Here is an 18839-nt window from a genome sequence, read left to right on the forward strand (position 1 = left end):
GTTTACTGTCATATCTAGTACCTGTCTCTGAAAAATCCTACCAGAAACTTTGTACATTGCAGGCTTATTGTAAGGTCTCTTGGCTCATCCTTTATCCCTTTAAACCCCACATTATTCACACTAGCTATTGCTAATTTCTGTATTGAAACCCCAGGCAGTATTTCATCAAATGCCCTGTGAATGAAATTTTATCTACAAATTGAGATAATAGCCTCAAATAATAGTGTCAAAGGACACAGTGGGATAAGAACTCTTTTTTTCCCCGACATAATAACTTATCACCCAAAACTACTTTTTCCTGGTTTACATCCTTGTATGCCAGTTTTTAACTGACTCCAATATCATCCTTTCTATTATTTTGCCTGCATGGCTGGCCTACTTCCTGCTGCCTATTTCCTTTCTTCAAACACTGTTAGCATTTTCTCAGGCTCCTAAAATATCTGAGACTGTATAAAAATCACTAAAAGTGTCCACTGACTGACTGGAATTCTCTTCAGCCTGGTCTGTGCCACTCTTGATGACAAACTGGTCCAGTCTCAACCTTTCTAAAAAAAGAGTGAAACAGGATAAACTGATACAGGTCAATTTTGGTTATTACTTTAAGACATTAACTATACTGAGGAATGAGTTTGGCAGGACACTTAGTTTTGTACTTAATTCACCCATATGTTTGAGCAGAAAAGGAAGGAACGTGTTAACCGTGCTCAAGTCTTGCAATATATTCTCCAACAGTAAGTAGTATGTGATACCATCTTGCATTGCTCAGGGTGACAAAGGATGGCTAGTAGACTCCCACATTTTTCCCTAAAGTTAGCTCATATACCTCGTATCTCATGTACTTTGGAGAGAGATTTTCTGGTAAAACTGCAGAACTGGCTCTGGAACTTGGAGTCTCTTGACACACTGCCTAATGCCTTGGTGCACTTTTTGCCTCCTTAGCTGAGAAAGGCATTTCTTTAGAAGCATTTTATTTGTGGGGCTGTACAGTATGTCTCAAGCTATAGCAGGATACCATCCTGTTATTGCTGCCCACAAGAGATCACTGAGAATTATTAAAATTACAGTTCTTGGGATCACAGTTTGTACTAAATCCACATCCCGAGTACTCCTCATTGCATCTGTACCATGGGCAATTCAACACAACACAGTTTGCTTTTTCACATCTTGGCACTGATCTCAAGACTCAAATTCTTTGATGATCCAAGCTCTCTCTCCCAGCTGCCTGTGGGTGTACTGTCTGGTCCTTCAGGGAGGTACAGCAAATATTCCTCCTGATAGTTTGCTCAAATCCACTGCTTTGCTGCCCCATGTGACTTCCATTGCAGCAAGGATCTGTGTTACTTTATTTTTGTGACACACTAAGATACTGCTGCAGTCTGCAGTTCTCTGATCTCCTCTGGCTTTTCAAAGATTATGTTTGGTCTCTACAGCTGCAGTCTGTATCTTCATTCATCACCTGCTCCATAGGAAAGTCCCCCTCTTGGTGAATTTACACAGGCACAATGAATTAGGGCTTGTGTTCCAATCATCTCATATTCTGGCCAAGGTACAAAATTGCTGCATACAAGGCCAAGCTCAAGGATATGTATGTCTTCAGGGGTAATTGTAAGTGACTTGTTCCCATCATGTGAAGCACAGACTGAACACAAAGAAGTCCACCAGATTTTCAGCAGAGAACTTAGGAAGTCTGAGGTTTTCTTCAAGTCACTGATTGGCTCAGGAATTCACAACATGGGGAATTTTTCACATAAATTTACTCTCTTCTGCCACAAATTTGATGAGGACTGAGTTGCTGATGGGATTAAAAACCTTTTTCCATTGTTATCCAGTTCTGCTCTTGCAATGAACATGTGCTTTGCACCCTATGTTGCATCCCTCTGAATCTTTTTTTTGCACCTTTCAGAAATATCAAATATCCAATAAATTCTGCAGCTTCTGTATCATTTAGTTGGGTCTAATGATACAGTTGGCTAATGATAATGTTGGCCTGGTGATGTCAACACTTAGCTAAAGCTGTTCATTCTTTAGCTTAAATTCATTCTGTAGTAAGAGACAAGTATCATCAGGAATCACACTTGTAACCCATCCAGTGTTGTCAGTGCCCAGGAAATACACAGGAACTCCATAGTTTCTCTGTGTTGTACAGCAATTAATATTTTTCCTAAGAAATTTCTTTAATGTCCTTTCCTAAGTGCTTTCCAACTCTATTCTTTCTGTTACTTGAAAATATCTTATATTTCTACTTGGATGTTTAGTCATAATGTTTCTGTGAAGGTGAATCATGTCTAAAACAATTTCTCCTGATATCATTATGTGCTTCTTCCCTAGCTCTACAGACTTTAATATGTTATCAGCAACATCAGAGAGGAAATTGGCCAAGCACTGAACGAATTGACAGCACCTGCTATGTTAGCACCAACAGGCCTTCAAACTTTTCTAACAAGGCTTCAACACCCACCTGATATTTTGAAGTCATACACACTTAACTCTTCATGAGTTCTCTCTAAGGTATTCAGGTAAATCATGACTGTCACTTGTTTTGTATGAGTACTAACTCATTCATATAATTACCACCTAACTTTAAAATGTTGAGAGCACATTTCATTGTACATCCTGTTCTTTGAAATCTCTTCAGCTGATTACTTCTCAATTGCATGCTACACTAAGATTCTTCCAAAAGAACACAGAGATCCAATTTAAAGACACTTGATGTCATCAGTTGTCAAAACCATTTTAAACAAGTTCTTTGGATGAAATTGTTTTCAACTTTGTACCTTGCACTCAGGAATCTATACATGGTAGATTAATGCAACAGCTTTGGGCACAGGATAAATATTGTCTTACCTTCATGAATTCCATGTTTTGATCTTTCAGACCTGTCCAGATGCACATGTAGGATCTCTTCTTAATTGGCTTGCTTCTCACTCTGAGGTTGTCCTTTCCTATTATGCCAGATTCTGCACCTGGGATGGGGTAACCCTGGTTGTGTGTACAGACTGGGGAATGAGAAGCTGGAGAGCAGCATGGAGGAAACCTGGGAATCCTGGTTGACAGCAAGTTGAATGTGAGTCAGCAGTGCCCTGGCAGGCAGGAGGGCCAACCATGTCCTGGGGGGCATCAGGCACAGCATTGCCAGCTGGGTGAGGGAGGGGATTGTCCTGCTCTGCTCTGCACTGGGGCAACCTCACCTTGAATATTGTTGCAGGTTTGGGCACCACAACCTAAGAAAGACATTAAGCTCTTAGAGACTGTCCAAAGGAGAGCAATGAAGATGGTGAAGGGCCTTGAGGGGAACCTATAGGAGGAGTGGCTGAGGTCACTTGGTGTGTTCAGGCTGGAGAAGAGGAGACTGAGGGGAGACCTCACTGCAGTTACAACTTCCTCCAGAGGGGAAGAGGAGGGGCAGGCACTGATCTCTTCTCTGTGGTGACCAGTGACAGGATGCAAGGGAATAGCCTGAAGTTGTGTCAGGGGAGGTTTAGGTTGGATATTAGAAAAAGGTTCTTCACCCAGAGGGTGGTTGGGCACTGGAACAGGTTCTCCAGGGAAGTAGTCACAGCACCAAGCCTGACAGAGTTCAAGAAGTGTTGGGAAATGTACATTTTCAGGCTAGCAAGCCAAGGACAGATTCACAGGTGCCAACTTCTGAGATAAGAGTCGAATCTAACTGGAGACCTTGGGCTCATGCAGAAGCAAGAGAAGAAGCCTGATAAAACTCCACGAAGGGACACATCTAAAGAACTCTGTTTATAAAGTTAAAATAAGTTACATAAAGACTGCTTGGATCCAGTAATTTTATGAAATACTTATTAGTTAATATTTAGCTATAGCAGTATGTTGTTAGATAGTTTGGATGGTGTGTGTAAATTTTAGAATTGTGTGCAACTGTGTGGAAAAATAGTCCTGTGTAAAGCTCCTCCTGTAGTTTGTAAAATTCCTATGCATGAGTAGATAAATTGAGTTAATGTAAACACAGATTATCTTTTTTCCACCATTCCTTAGTAGTTGTACCCTATGACGAAGAGGACTTTGAGTAAACCACCAGAAAAAATAAAATAAGATGCAGGCAAAGTGCTTTATTTAACAAATAGACGTTGCTGCCTCTCTTGGCCCACTGAAAACTGTGTTTGTGTGAGATTCAGGCATCGTGATAAAGAGGCATTTGGACTCAATGATCCTGATCGATCTCTTCCAACTCAGGGTATTCAATGATTCTGTGAAATAAAGATGGTTTTCTATAGGATGTGATTTGCCCCTAGAATGCAACATTTTCTATTTCAGAATAATTAGTATTGAGGTCATCATTCTCACCATCTACCATTTTATTTTGATTCTTTTCATATTTAATATTCACACAGTAAGAATTTCCACAAAAAAAAAAGCTTCCATGGCCACTGTCTTTCTAGTGATGATGGCACAGATAACCATCATTGTAGATTTTGCATCAACATATCTGAATACATGTGATTTAGGTTTATGCATCCCCTCATGAATTTTTTGTCTTTACTTGACATTGTCTCATGTGCTACCAGTCCCCCACCCTGCAACATCTTCCCCAACTTTCCAGATGCCTCTGCTTTCTCAGTTACTACTTGCCTTGCACTTTGAAGAACTTTTTTGACATGCACATATTGCAGTACTTCTGATAATATTCAGTTTGTGCCATTTACTCTTTCTTGAGTTTTCCACAGCCTCCAGAAGAGGAATCTAATTGTGGATTCTGGCAGTTCTTCAAATGATGCTCTCTGAGTTTATGGCCTAAGGGGACACTCCATCAGCATCTGGGACTTCTGAAGTTCATGGCAGAACTTCCAGTGTGAATTATATACACACTATGGGTTTTGGAAAGATCTCTTCTCTCTTTTTACACTTGCTGATGCTGTTCTGTTGACACAAATCTACCAAAACCTGTATATTTTTAAAATTTCAGATAAAATTACAAGTATCATATAAGTAGGAATACTAGCAGTGGATTTATGGGCACAACTGGAATCTTGGTTTCATCGACTCTCTTTATAAAAATAAAGCCTGTCAAAATGAATGTTTGCCACCTCAGATTACACTACCTACCACACCAGCTCAAGGAGAAAAATCTTAAGGTTTGTTCATAGACCTGATGAAAACAAGGTTGCTTCCCTCATTAGAAAACATCATAAATGAGATGGAGAAACCACTTAAAAGTCAAATCGCAGTTGCGTGACTTCTGCAGATGAAACTCTGCATTTGGCTGTTGCTGAAGAGGCAATTAGAAGACTCTGTGGTGTTTAAATCATCTTTAGTATCTTCCCTTTGCTGTAACTGCCTCATATAGACTCTTCTCTAAAATAAACATCTTTCAAATTACAAAAAAAAATTAAGAATACTTGAGTGGCTTTGAAAGGAAAAGGAAGAAATTAATCTCACCTAAACTGTGCAAGAAAGGGATCAAATAAACTCTTATTTTAAGAGAGAGGACTATTACCACAGAGTGCAACGAGAAAGTAGGAAAACAAAGAAATGCTACTTCTGCAGTTCAAATCTAACTTTCCTCCTTATCCATGGGGAAGTGATAAATGGAAGAAAATGTGAAACAGTTGGAAAGATTAAAATGTCAGGAGATGCAACAAAGCAAAACATCCCCCCAGAGGAATAGGTTTCCCTTTGATCACACAAAGATTTGAAATTCTTCTGTTTTAGACAGAACAAAAAATGAGCCTGTGCAATAGACAGCTATAATGAATAAGAGCAAGATGAAAGGTCTGAGATGAACAGTGATTGGTATGAGGTGCTCCAGGTTGTTTTTTTTCTGATCCTGTACAACTCCCTCACAATTAGGCAATTACTCAGCTCCCTAACCCATTAAGACTGCACAATGAAGGCTGGGCTGCTTTTGAAAAAACTAGGACTAAGTAAAAATTGCTATTTTATTACTGACAGTTATTTTGGTAGGAATGCCAATAAAAAAATGGAATATGTCATTGCGCTGGTTTAAAGGCGAACCAGCAGGGGAAATGAACTCACCACGAGAGAGATTATAAGTCAGACCTAAAATTTAATAATAATATTACAATAAAAACACTGACACAAAAGGGAAATTGCTTTCAACTCACAAAACCCCAGCAGTATAACCCAGTGTCCTGGGACACAAACCCAAGGGGGTTTGTTTGCCCTTGTGCTGAGACCCCTGTGGCTCCCCCAAGTCCAGAGCAAAAGGAAATGAAAAACCTGTTGGTGCAGGTGAGGGCTGTGGTCTGGGCGAGAGCGGGGATCTCCTCCTGTCGAGGTCCTGCTGCTCCTCTGGATCTGATGAGAAGTTACCGAAGTCTTCTTACCCACCACTTATGTACCCTCAGGGAGCACCCAGTCCCTCCCCCTGGGCGGGGACTCACACAATGGGTGATTACTCTGGGAGCCAGGGGGTATTGAACTGTTGATGGCCCATTAGCAGCTCCGCCCCCCTCAGGCTGGGTGTGAAGGTGATAATGGCTCCCTGGGCAGCTGCTGCTAATGGCCCATTGTTCTTGGGAATGAATAGGGGGGGTAGAAGACACAGCTTTGATCACCCTTACACAGTGTCAGCTGGTCCCTCCTGCTCAACTCGGGCAGTCATTGATGAAGGAATTTCAACAGCAATAACCTGTCTTGGTGGAAAAATTCACAATCTAGCCGGTAGTTATTAAATCATATATTAAAACTTGAATATACATATTGTTGCTGTATTTGCAGCTTCTTTTTTAAAGGCCTCTGCTTAAATATTGTTCCCTCAGTGTTTGCACATGTCTATACCAGGTATTACTTGGCACAAATACCCTCTAAGTTCATTCAAATCATAAAAATAAGATTGTACTATTATCAACAATCACCACAATCAAATATAAAAAAGAATAAGCAAATGCTATTAGTCCCCCTGCAAAGCAAGAAAACAATCACAGGAACCTTCCTAGGACATTTTCCTAAAGGTCTACATTTGTATTTGTTTACTGCAGATTCTGTTAATTGATAAATTTTGCATTTGCATCACCTGCCATTTCCAGGCAGGCATGTCTCAGTAGTCATCCCCCCCAAACAAACCACCTCCCCAGCTCTGTTTTCTTCCTCTCTCTCAAGAGCCAGTGTTCTCATTTACTCACGTTTCTGTTCTGACATGTAGAGAAGGTGATGCAGCAGGCTTGAATTTTATTTGCAAACTACAAGTGACACTATATGTTAAACTTAGCTGGTTGCACCCAACACAGGGGCCTTCCAAAATCGACCTTTCAGAACAACAAATGTAACTGCATTTGCTCATTCCTTTGAGCAAAGGAGATACAGATTGTTACCATGATAGAACCAATTACCAGTGCTGTAGCTGTCAGAACACTCCAAACTGACACAAACAGGGCAGGGAAGCAGATCATGACTATTTTAAGTCCATATCCTACACAAAGAAGAAAAACCTGAAAACTGCTGGAACCTTGATATAAAAGGATATAAAACTTAATTCCTTTGGCCAGTTATGAGTTATGGGAAAGTGATGCTAGCCAAAATGAAATGCAAAAACCCACAAGGCTGAAGCAGAGTGCCATGACCAGAAGCTATATTGCTGCTCCTATTCTCTGTTTCCAAACTTATCAACTCACTTCTTAATTTCTGCATTTTAGTAGAAGTTCAGTTTTATCTGAAAACTCATCTAGAGATAAGAGAAATTTAATGAATGCTGGCAGACCCCCAGCACTCATTCCCTGAGCTAGAAAAGGACTTTTTATAGTTTCATTGCAAAGCATTCAGACATCAGGTTGGGAGTCCTCCCACTTTTCTAGTTCCCCGAGGTTGAAACTCCAGGTTTAAGCTTAGTTTAGAAACGCTGGTGTACAAACAGTGACAATCGTTCACAGTGAGATTCCAGTTAAGCCCAATGTTCAATCTCTTGCAATAGCCATTTGCAGATTCCTCAGGGAGAGTGAGAACAGAGCAAATTGATATGGTATTTTCCCTAATACTCTCCCAGCCTCTATTTTCAGCTCAGGAAACTTCCTGCACCTCTTGCAGTTTGTTTAGTGTCCCAATGCATATTTCTTTCATATACTGTTTTAGTCTTGCTTGAATTCTTGTAAACCCCTTGTTTCAGAGCATCCTTTGGCAAAGTGGCTAGTCACCTCATTGAAGAACCACCTCCTCTTGTTAGATTTCCTGCCACTCTAGTATTTAATTTTATTTTCATTTTATAGCTCCTAGTTTGTCTGCAGGAAGAGACAACAAGTGATCACTATCCACTTTCAACACTACTCCTGTTCTGGTGGCTCTCTAGCAATCTCTTTAACTTATCTCTTTTCCAGGATGAAGGGTCCTGGACATCTCACTAATTCCTCATGTAGAAGTTGATTTGTGCCTTCTGTTGTGCTTCTGTGAATCTTCTCTAGATCTCTACCTTTCCTGAGACAAGAGGATCAGTACTGTACAGTGCATGAAGTGTGGTGAATTGAAATTTTCTACAGTGATCCTGCATTTTTTGCTTTGCTGTCAGTTCTTTTCCTTACCATTACCAATATTTTATGTTCCTCTGTTGACTGCTGCTGAGCACCAACTTGATGTTTTCAGAGAGCTATCTATCAATCCATCAAAGGTCTCCCCGGAGTGGCAGAGATCACTACAGAGGCCATTACTGTGAATGTGAAGTTAGGACTGGGTTTTTTCCCCCATTTATCACTTTGTTGGAATTTCATATGGTATTTCACCTAAAAAGCAAGCCATATGCTGAACTGCCTATGTAAATTAGTGCTGTAGCCTTAAGAACTAATTAATGAAATCAGAAATGGCTGCTGCCGACTTTCTCAGCAGATGTGCATGGTCAGCCAATTATGAGGGGCTTCATAATGTAAACAGCATTGTTAGCCAATAATCAGTGCCAAAGTGTCATCACCTGCGGAAGGTTACCGTCTTAAAGATGTATATAAGTGTGTGTGCGTATGAATAAAGTGGCCTGTTGCTGCTAACTCCTGTGGAGTCGTCTCTCAGGTCCAAAAACCCGTCTCCCATGGTTACATCACTTCTCATTTACCCACACTGAGTTTCACCTGCCATTTTATTGTCAAGTTTCACAAAGACTTTCTGAGATTCTTGACAATTGGCCACTGTCTTTACTATTTTGAATAACTTCCTACCATCAGCAAATGTTGTAGCTCAATGTTCAAACACTTTTCACGGCCACTCACAAACATGGTGAAGAGATGAAGGTTCAGCACGGACCCTGCAGAACTCCAGTGGTAACCCTGGAAGTTCACTATGGGGATCCATGCTTGGATTTTCTCCTTTGTGCCATAATAGTCAAGGTAAGCTACTTTATCCAAGGGTTTTTTTGTTTGTTTTCTCAGCTCTCAGAGTTATTTTTGTTAAAAACCAGAGAATGAACACTGGCCATCACAGCATTTTATTCTTTTGTTAAGATGACAGGACAGAGGAATTCCTTGTGGCAATGTAAAGGTTTCCAGTATATCAATGACAAAATGAGAAGTATCACAAACCTCAAAGGTAATTTCCGTAAAAAGGAAAGCAAGCAGAGGAGAAATACCACAAGAATCAGCTGATATTCAAGCAGATAGGAATATCATCACCACAAAATCTTTGCCATCTATCCTCCCATACGAATGACACAAAGTATGATGGGCTGGTACCGGCACAAGGTTCAGAGGAACTTGCAGATACAGTTATTGAAAAGAGAAAGTGTAACAGCATCTGGCTAATTATTATTCAGGTTGTTCCAGCACACATTTTTCATCTGCTTTAAAGTATTTAAGGTGCTTGACAAGATGCAGAATGCAACAAAAACAAATTGGGAATTTTCTAGTCTGCAAAATTTTATTAAGCAACAGCTGGACAACTCTTACAACTCCAAATCATCAAGGAAAAATAGGGCAATCAGTCCATCTCTCAATCATGTAGACAGTAAAGAATCTGGACAAACCACATTTGATAGGGAAACCAACAATACTTTCTAGGCACCTCCTGCAAAATCTATTACACAAGATACAAAAAAGGAGAGGCAGATCAAGGTAATTTTTAAGTACAATGGAAACCAAGTATACCATACTGAGGAGAAAAAAACAACAAAAAAGGAAACTTGAGATTCAAAAAGATAAATTTAACAATGGTCTAGGAAGTAACGTGGACAAATGGTGCACCAAATTTTCAAAAGCCTTAAGAAAAACATGCTGGGCTTGCGTGCTTATGAATGCATGCACCCTCATGACTCTGTGTTCATTAAATTAACAAAACAAAACAACAACAAAAAAACTAAACAGAAAAAAAGAAAAAAGGAAAAAAATCCCAAATCATGTTCAAAGTTACAGTACCAAAATAATGCATTTATAAACAAATGCAACTCCCCTTCTTTTCCAAGAAACACTACAGTGCCTTTTCAATCAAATGCATCCTCATGCTATTCCACAACACCATATATTTTATCTACAACAAACGACGAGATCTTGAACAGACAGACCCTTCGCCAAACACAGAACACACAAATAGAAAAAGAAGCAGTGAATGCAGAAATAGTGAAATGGAAGTGAAAAGCAAACAAAGGCAGCACATGTATCAAGCAAACAAAAGAAACAAAGGGATAGTTAAAAAAGTTCTGAACAAATAGCTTGAAACAACACAGATATGAATTACAAGCTATTATTCCAATGAAATACCTGAAATTCAGGTGTCTGCACACTGTTCAAAAATGTTTCTCTTTTATTATTACTTTAATCTTAATCCTTATCTTAAACCATCTACTTGGCCAGTAAGATAAAGATTCCAAAAATAGACATTTGTCAGGATTCGGAATTGCTAAATCAGACCACATTTTTAAATTGCAAACTGGAGGGCAAGGATTAAGAACAGACTGGCAGGCTTTAACATCATACCACCTAATTTTCTCATTGACCACTCTGGATAGGCAAGTATTTGGTGTTTTCATTTATTTAATTTTGTCTCACAAAATCATGTTGTTTTGATCCTAAAGTCAGCCCTCTGTCAGCAAAACTGTGCACTCACATAGTGCTCCCAATCAATAGATTTGCCTTGAAGTGCAAATCTCTCATTACAGATTCATTTGCAAAATCAAAAGTTGAAGGGTTAATTGCTTTCATCTTAAAAATTTTCTAGATGCAATAACAATCAAACTGCCCAAACAAACTCCTGATACATCTTCAGAGATACCAGGCAACAGGAAAAAGTGGAGTCTTTCTGTCTTAAAACATCTCTGTGGGATTTTTTAACAAAAAGATGAAATCAAAGATAAATACAAAGACAAAATAATTCACATAACCCATTGTTCACTAGTAGTAATTAACCTTATTCCTTTGAGAATGGTGCATGTAATTCTAATCCTGCAAAGAGGACCTGTGGTGCCTACCTGCAGACTCCTGAGGGTAGCAGGACTCTAAATTGGCATTAGCTAATGAAGGATTGTGCTTTGATGGTGAAGGGACTTGGAAAAAAAAAATTTGTCTACTAGAATTTTTCCATTTTTGTAAGCAGTATAGCTGACTTGCTCTCTTATGGAAAACCATTATGCCAATCTCTAAGCAACACAAAACAGCTTCCTCTCCTGCCCTGTGATGGAATCCTAGAAATGCAATAAAAGTAAAAAATCTGAATGACTACCCTGTGGCCAGGATTTTACTTCTAGCATTCTTCAAGGGGGGGTTATATGGAACAGTCAAAGGAGCTGTTGGCTAATGCTATATCATTTTCTTAAGTGACTATATGGATCATACAAGCAATTTTTACCTTACAATCATGGAGTAATGGGTAAATACATTTTGGATTGCATTCTGCTCTCTTATGTATCTTGGTGTAACAATGTAGAGTGAGGCTGGAAGTTGGTCCCTGGTCAGCTTGCCATTCAAGTGTCTCATCTGGTACTAATCTCTGAATCAGATTTATTGGTCTGGAGTTGTTTGAGCCCTGCAGAAATGTGCAATTTCCAAACTGTTGTTCTGGGAAACACATTCTTAAACGCTAGTGAAAATGTATTCTTTCTCCTCTCCCCTTTCTCTCCATCAAATCAGTTTTTGCACTTGCTCCTCTTTTTGTATGGGGATTTAAAATGTTTCTGATGGCACCAAGATAACATAAGATAGCACATGCCAGGCTGCAAAAAGCAAATGCAATGAAATTGTCTGAGGCAACAATCTGGCAAGCTCCAAAACCTGTTTGGAATTTTTGAGAGGACACTAAAAAGACACATCAAGGAAAGCCTGGACCCATGGAAAGTTTAGGCTCAAGGCTTCAGCAAAGTCAGATATCCTTGTCTGACACCTGTATTTGTGCATCTTCATAAAAACACAGTTTTACTTGTGGCTGCATCACAGAAAATTTTTCTGAAATGAAACTGGGTGGATTTACTAATATTCAGAAAGCCCACAGCCAATATTACTGCTGCCTCTGGAACTGAGTGCGAAATTATAAATGCGCTAATTCCTTTTCCCCTCCTTCTCATAGTTTCTTAGGGTGTTGCAGAAATGTGTTATTCTTACTGTTTCAGGCTTAAATTTGCCACTCCATGCATAGTGCACTTAATACCAGACTTTAAATATCAATTTTTAGACTCTGTTACGAGACCTATTTTGAGAATATCAGCCTTATTTTTTCAAAAGAACTGGGCTTTCAGTTGCATCCTTTTTTTGCAGCTCCATCAGAGCAGATTCTGAGTTCAAAAGGCCACCATGGCCACTGACTGGCATCGAGGCTTTCTCTGCCCAAATCTGCTGCAGCCAAACTCCACAGCAGCTTCATTCTGCTCTTGGAGCAGATCTAGAAGGATGAGTGGAAGAACACCTGCTCCAACAGGTCTCCTATGGAGCATTCTGAAGGGGCAAAGCTGCTGCAGGCAGTGCCAGGGCTGAGCTCCATCAGCTCTGTGCAGAACTTGCTCACCTGTCAGGAGCACCAGGGCTGTGATGGAACCAGCTGAGCCCAGCTGAAGAAATGTTATGAGCCTGAGCAGAGGAAAATGCTTCTACTGCTCCACACTTGGGCCTCAGCTTATTCCAAACTAGTTTGCTCCACCATTGAATTACACCATTGCCAAACCCTAACTATGCAATGAACTTCTTATAAATTGAGCCTATATCATTATACCCTTTTTTATCATGTAACTCACTTAATTTTATAGCTCAAGAAAAAACACTGTACTAAGAAGAGGGAAAGCAAACCAAGCTTTCTATTTTTTAAATCACTTCCAACTGAAATATAGTTAGAAACAAAAAAAGGAAAACAGTGGAGGACAGATTTTGCAGGTCCCAAAGAAGTCACCTTGACTCTCTGTAGTCTACACAGTTCTCCATAGCAAACTCACTGTGTTTAGCTGCCAAAAAAACATTTTTGCTGCCTGCATTATGAATTTTTTGCATATTATCCAGCAAAACCAGGTCTTCCTATATGTGTTTTTAATTTCTTGCAGCAAAACATACCTGCTAGGAAACAATTACTTCCAAAGATGCTCTTTAAATATAAATAAGTGTATATAACTCACTGATACACAGTAATAAAATAATACCTAAATCACTTATTACATTACACAAGAAAAATAATTTGTCTTTTGGACATTAGCATGAAATCTGCATTAAATTATCTTTAAAAAAACCACTCAAAACTCCCTAAAGAAAAATCATAGCCAAACTAAAAACAAAACAAAACCCCAACCCAAGACAAACAAAATAACCCCCCTAGACTGTTACAACTATTGCACAACTGAAAAAAAAGCTTTGGAAAAAACATCCCTTACTACAGGAATCCTACATATTTCTGAACACTGCTACATTCTTCCCAGAGGAATTTAGGTGTCTATAGAAAAAATGGGTTTGACTAATGAAATAGAAAATGTAACATCTATTTTTTGGCTGAATGCAATATTGTAAGTGATTATTTGGAAGTGTTATTAAATTTGTGTCCTATATTGTATCTCAGTGAAAAATAAAACAGCTTTCACTTTGTATAATTTAGGATCCAGTTGCACACTCAGACTTTTAAATATTTCCCATTCCTTTCATTAAAATTCTATATATTTGAGAGTATTTTCTCTAATACTGGGTATTCTGTACATATTAAAATTGTCAATTAAGGGGACTCTGTTAAATTATTTTCCAAAAGATAAAAGATATCTTATCCTATAGAATTTTCTGACATGTAAACGGAAAGGATGTTGGAAATGGCATTTATTTTCCTAATTTTTTATAATTATTCCTTCTGCTTTGCTGGGGCAGAAACCAGTGCTCTTTCTATGCCAAGGCTCTTTGTGAGTGCCATCAGAAGGATGCAATCATGATCTGGACCAATGAAGCCAAATTACTAACTCTGCTACTTTTTTTACTGGGTTTCATTTCTTGGTTCTCCATTAGCATAAAACTGCTGATAATTGGAAAAACTTGGCAATGAACCAAGTGAGAAGGAATACTGCTTCCTGGAAGGTTAAAGAAACTACATGCCAAACTCTTTCTATTGAGAGGAGGTTTTCTTAAGAAAAGGACATTCACGTTGTTTCCATGTACTAATAATTTTGGCTAAAAATTACAGATGATGTGTCTTCCAGCTGAACATTTCTGACATGGGACTACGTGGCTCTTCCCTCAGCAAGCAAGTCAGCCCTGGTACATTTCTTCTTTTACAGTGTTCAGTGTGTGTCTGTTCAACTCTAACAAGGGTGTGACTAGTTAGCACAGGGCAGGTGAGGACTCTCATCAGCCAACTTTCCTCATTGTGTGTTGGAATCAGTGGACTCAGAATTCAACCTACTGTTTTTACAGTATATAACTCAATATAGACAAAGGGCTTAATAGTGTTTCCTCCACAAAAAAGCCCCAAGTGAAACATTTCCACTGATTTTTAAGGGATCAGAACCAATTCCATTTTGGTTCCTCTCTTCCACACTCATTATACATACAGGCACTCAAACTGCTGAATATATCACGCACGTGAAAAAGAACATAAATAGGTCCAGACAATCAGTGGAAACAAAACTAATTGATTAAACAAGATGCCAAGGGGAATGTTGTGCCTGACCACTCTCATATACAAGCAGAAGGTGCTGAGCTTTGGGATAATACAAGCATGGTACCATCTACGTCCCTGTCCCTTTCTATCTACATCTGCTTCCTCTCTCCAATGAAACCATTCTGCAGGTGTTTTTCCTGAACTTAACCCATGGGACATTACCCAGTGTGCCTCATTATCTCCCCTGGAAACTCTTTGAAACTCCTCTCTTACTGGCATTGCTCCTCTGTGCTGTACAGCTCCAGTAGCCACAGGAGGGCAGAGGTCAGGAGCTCACTGCATATTAGTAGTTTCTACTACATCAGGGTCTTATGTGATATGTTCCTTTAGAACAAATCAAATGCAACACACATCTGCCCTACTATAGGCTTCAAGAAAAAGACAGAAAATCACACCTGTTCATCTTAAGTTATACCAACTTTTTCAGGTAAAAAAGTTAAACTGTGGATGAAAGACAAAGCAGCCACTGACATCTCAACTAGCACATCTTTCCCAGTGTGCCTTTAACTTCAAAAGTTAATTTCTGAAGGAAATCTGATGGTGATGGTTTTGTAATCTAACATCCAAATAATTACATGAATAAGTTTTGGGGTTTGTGTATTACTGGGCATACTACTTCCACATCAAAACATTCTGCAGCAAAATGCTGACAAGGAGGAAAAAGAGAAAGCAAATAAATATGTGCACGACACATGGATAACAGAGGAACTTTTCTGTACAAGCAACTCTTCTGAAATGCCCAACAGGTCTGCATATCCACCAGAAAGAACTGCAGTCATGCTACTGTTATTAGGCCTTCCTCTGTAACACTCCACGTAAACTTTGGCTTCCAGCTTTTAGCTGGAGTGTTATATTGTCAAAACACAGTCACAAAGACTACTCAAGCAGCAAGGTGATAAAAAGCAAAATTATGTCCAATTTTTCCTTCCTCTTTCAACTCATTTGTTCTCCAGCCAGCCATGATGTTGTTCCCAGTAATGAATTTGTTCTCCTGATGAAACTGCTTCTTATAATGACTTGCTACACTTCTGTCTCCTTCCTAATTCAGGCACTGGTACACTGTTGCAGAACTTGATTCAGACCAGTTGCTAAGACTGAATACACTGGGCCTTCTCATTCAGTGGAAAGACCTTGTTTAAGGTGTAAACACATTGAAACATGAGAAGCGTGCACAGGCATGGCCTCAGAGGTACATCTGATCACACTGTACCTCTCCCAAATCAGAGAAAACTGCTGACCAACGTGAACAAAAAAGCAATGCTCATAATTTATTTGCTCCTCTATCTTCTGTCACCTACTGAGAGATGTTTATCCCCAATAACTGCACACAAAACAAGCAGACATCAACTTCTTTGATATAGAGGGTTTTCTAACCTCTGTCCTGGTTCAGGCCAGGCCAGGGTTAATTTTTGCAGTAGCCAGGAAGGGGCATGGCTAGGACCCAGAGGTTATTCTATACCACCTCAAATAACCTCCTATACCACCTCACATCATTTTCCGATGGGAAAGGGGGCCCTTCCAGGTTGTGTAGTGTGCTGATGCAGTCAGGTACTGTCAGAGGTTTCTATGTGGTGAGCAATTATGTGTGAATAATTCACCTCTTGTACACTGTGTTATTAATATTGTTGCTGTTACTGTTAATTTCCTTATTTCATTTTTGTTCCAGTAAATTTTGCTTATCTCACCCCTTGATCTTTACCTTTTGTGCCTCCCCTTTTCCTCTCTAGACTGCAACAGGGGAGGGGGAAGAGAGCAAATGGTGAGTGGTTTGGAATGTTTCACAGGGAACACTAAAATTGGAAATACCATTCCTGAACCACGACAACCACCCATTGGCAACAATTTTTCTCTTCTGAATAATACATCATTATTCATAAACTAAGTATTGACCTTCATAAGTGTTCTTGGAACCTGTGGTGCTCAGTTATTAGCAGGTATCAGAGAAGAAACATGTGTCTTCAAGTATCATAACTTTTTTTTTTCCATCATTAATGTTTTCATAGTAGAGTAGTAGTAGTGGTACAAACTGGACCAGAAGAAAGTTATGTTCCCTGTTTTGAAAAGAACAGTATGATATAAGGCAGTCTACCAAAAAGAGCAGTCTGTTCTAATCTCCCCATGAGCTTACATCAGCTACTGTAGCACACAGCAGAACCACCACAACAAGCCAAAAGCCACACTTCTCCACGTAACACTGAATGGTTCTCAACCCTTTGCTCTTTCTGAGACCCAGCACAACGCTTAAAAAGAAAAAAAAATCCAAACAGAAAAAACCCAAGCTAACAAACAAATAAAACAGAAAACAGCCCCCCACCCTCCACCCCATGACTGATTAGAATTAATGCCCTTCTGGTGGGTGGGCACCAAGAGACTTTTCCAGTTTTACTGCCTTCTTCACTCCCAGGCACCTCTGCACACCTAAAGCAGGCTGCTCTGACATTTTTTAGTTTGGACTTTATTAGAAGGTTAACATTTTCCTCTCTCCAGTCTCTGCTTGTTCACTTGAGGCGTTGAGTCACATTAGCCAGAGCAACAGCAAAGGCTTGCACTGCAGAAAATGGATATTGAAAGTCCAAAATGTAAGCATTGCCATCAATTCTTCCAAACTGCATCACCTGGAAAGCAGGGGAAGAGGAGAAGGGAAGGAAAAAGACAAAAAGGTCAGAAAGTGAACCACAGAAAAGGAACCAGAGAAGAATAAGAGCAAAATCTTTTTGTTCCTTTGTAAAAACACCTCACCTCCTGAGATAATGTTATTGGAGCTTCTCACAGAATGGGGTTTGATGCCAAAGAAGAGTAAGACTACTGTACTAATGGTCTGTACAGACTATTTGACTGCAATACTTGACTCTATAGAGCAAATTAATCTTTAAAATATGCTAGATTGTATACAGCATTGGCATAAATTGACTGCCACCAATTACTCCAGCAGATGTGAGGCACACCAGCATCATGCTTCCTGCAGAAAAATACCATTCTCTCCTTTGGAAATATCCTATCATCAGAAAAACAGATTCTGTTTTCAAAGAAAAGAGCTTTCTGGGAAGGGGAATAACCAATTTCCTCACTCTAGCACTTCACAGGCAGCAAGCTGTGCATGCTTCGCAGTTCTGTTTCCTTTTGCATAAACTTCACTAGCACATAATTAGACTGAGAAAGAATTAGCAAAGGGGCAGTGAGAGCTGTTTGCAATGTAAAAGCAGGGCTAGTCAGGTTGTTCAACTGCAGGGAATATCTGAAGTTTGGCCTATTACTGCTTTTTCATTTGCTTCATCAGAAGCCCAGATTGTATTTGTTCTACAGTGAAGAGTCGAGCTAGAATGGAGACTGCCTGTGCAAGTTGAGTCAAGCTTTGTTTCACCACCACCACCAAAACCTGTGGTTGGGTGACTTTGCACAGCTGCCCACGTGCATGTATACACAGCCATTTAACCAAAGAAGAAAGGGGCATAAATTGTTCTGATTAAGACATCTAACTCCCAAATTAAATCAGTGGAAATTGAGAGCCCTAATCTCTTTAATAAACCAAAAATGACTTACACCTGGACACATAACTATGAGGCTTCTGAGACTCAGTCCAGTGTCCTGCTGATTGGCACTTAATAGGCTGGATTTGGTGTAGTAGTAGTAGCGTCCCACTTGGGCCAAGGTAAGAGATCCTAAAATTAAATGTTTTGATTTTTTTAACTATCTATTGACCCTTCTGCCAAGAGGCATTTCAAAAGTGGCCCAGGAGCACTCTGTTCTAGAGAGGGTCAGTGTCTCCCTCCGCTAGCATTAGGAAGCAAAGATCTGTTGTGTTTATTACGAAACCTTCAGCAGAGAGAGCAAATGAGACTAAA

At 39.6% G+C, this 18839-nt stretch overlaps 1 protein-coding gene across 2 annotated transcripts in view; it reads right to left on the minus strand.

Annotated features, from left to right (window-relative positions):
* Positions 1–8749: 8749 nt before the first annotated feature.
* Positions 8750–18839, minus strand: part of TULP4 (TUB like protein 4) — a 160884-nt gene continuing 150794 nt past the window's right edge. For both annotated transcript variants that reach the window (XM_071549242.1, XM_071549240.1), the window contains exon 16: positions 8750–17612. In XM_071549242.1, coding sequence (XP_071405343.1) covers positions 17496–17612 — 117 coding nt within the window. In that variant the 3' untranslated portion in view covers positions 8750–17495. The remainder of the gene's footprint in view (positions 17613–18839) is intronic.

Source organism: Pithys albifrons, chromosome 2 (genome assembly GCF_047495875.1).
Source record: "Pithys albifrons albifrons isolate INPA30051 chromosome 2, PitAlb_v1, whole genome shotgun sequence".
NCBI classification, from domain to species: Eukaryota; Metazoa; Chordata; class Aves; order Passeriformes; family Thamnophilidae; genus Pithys; species Pithys albifrons.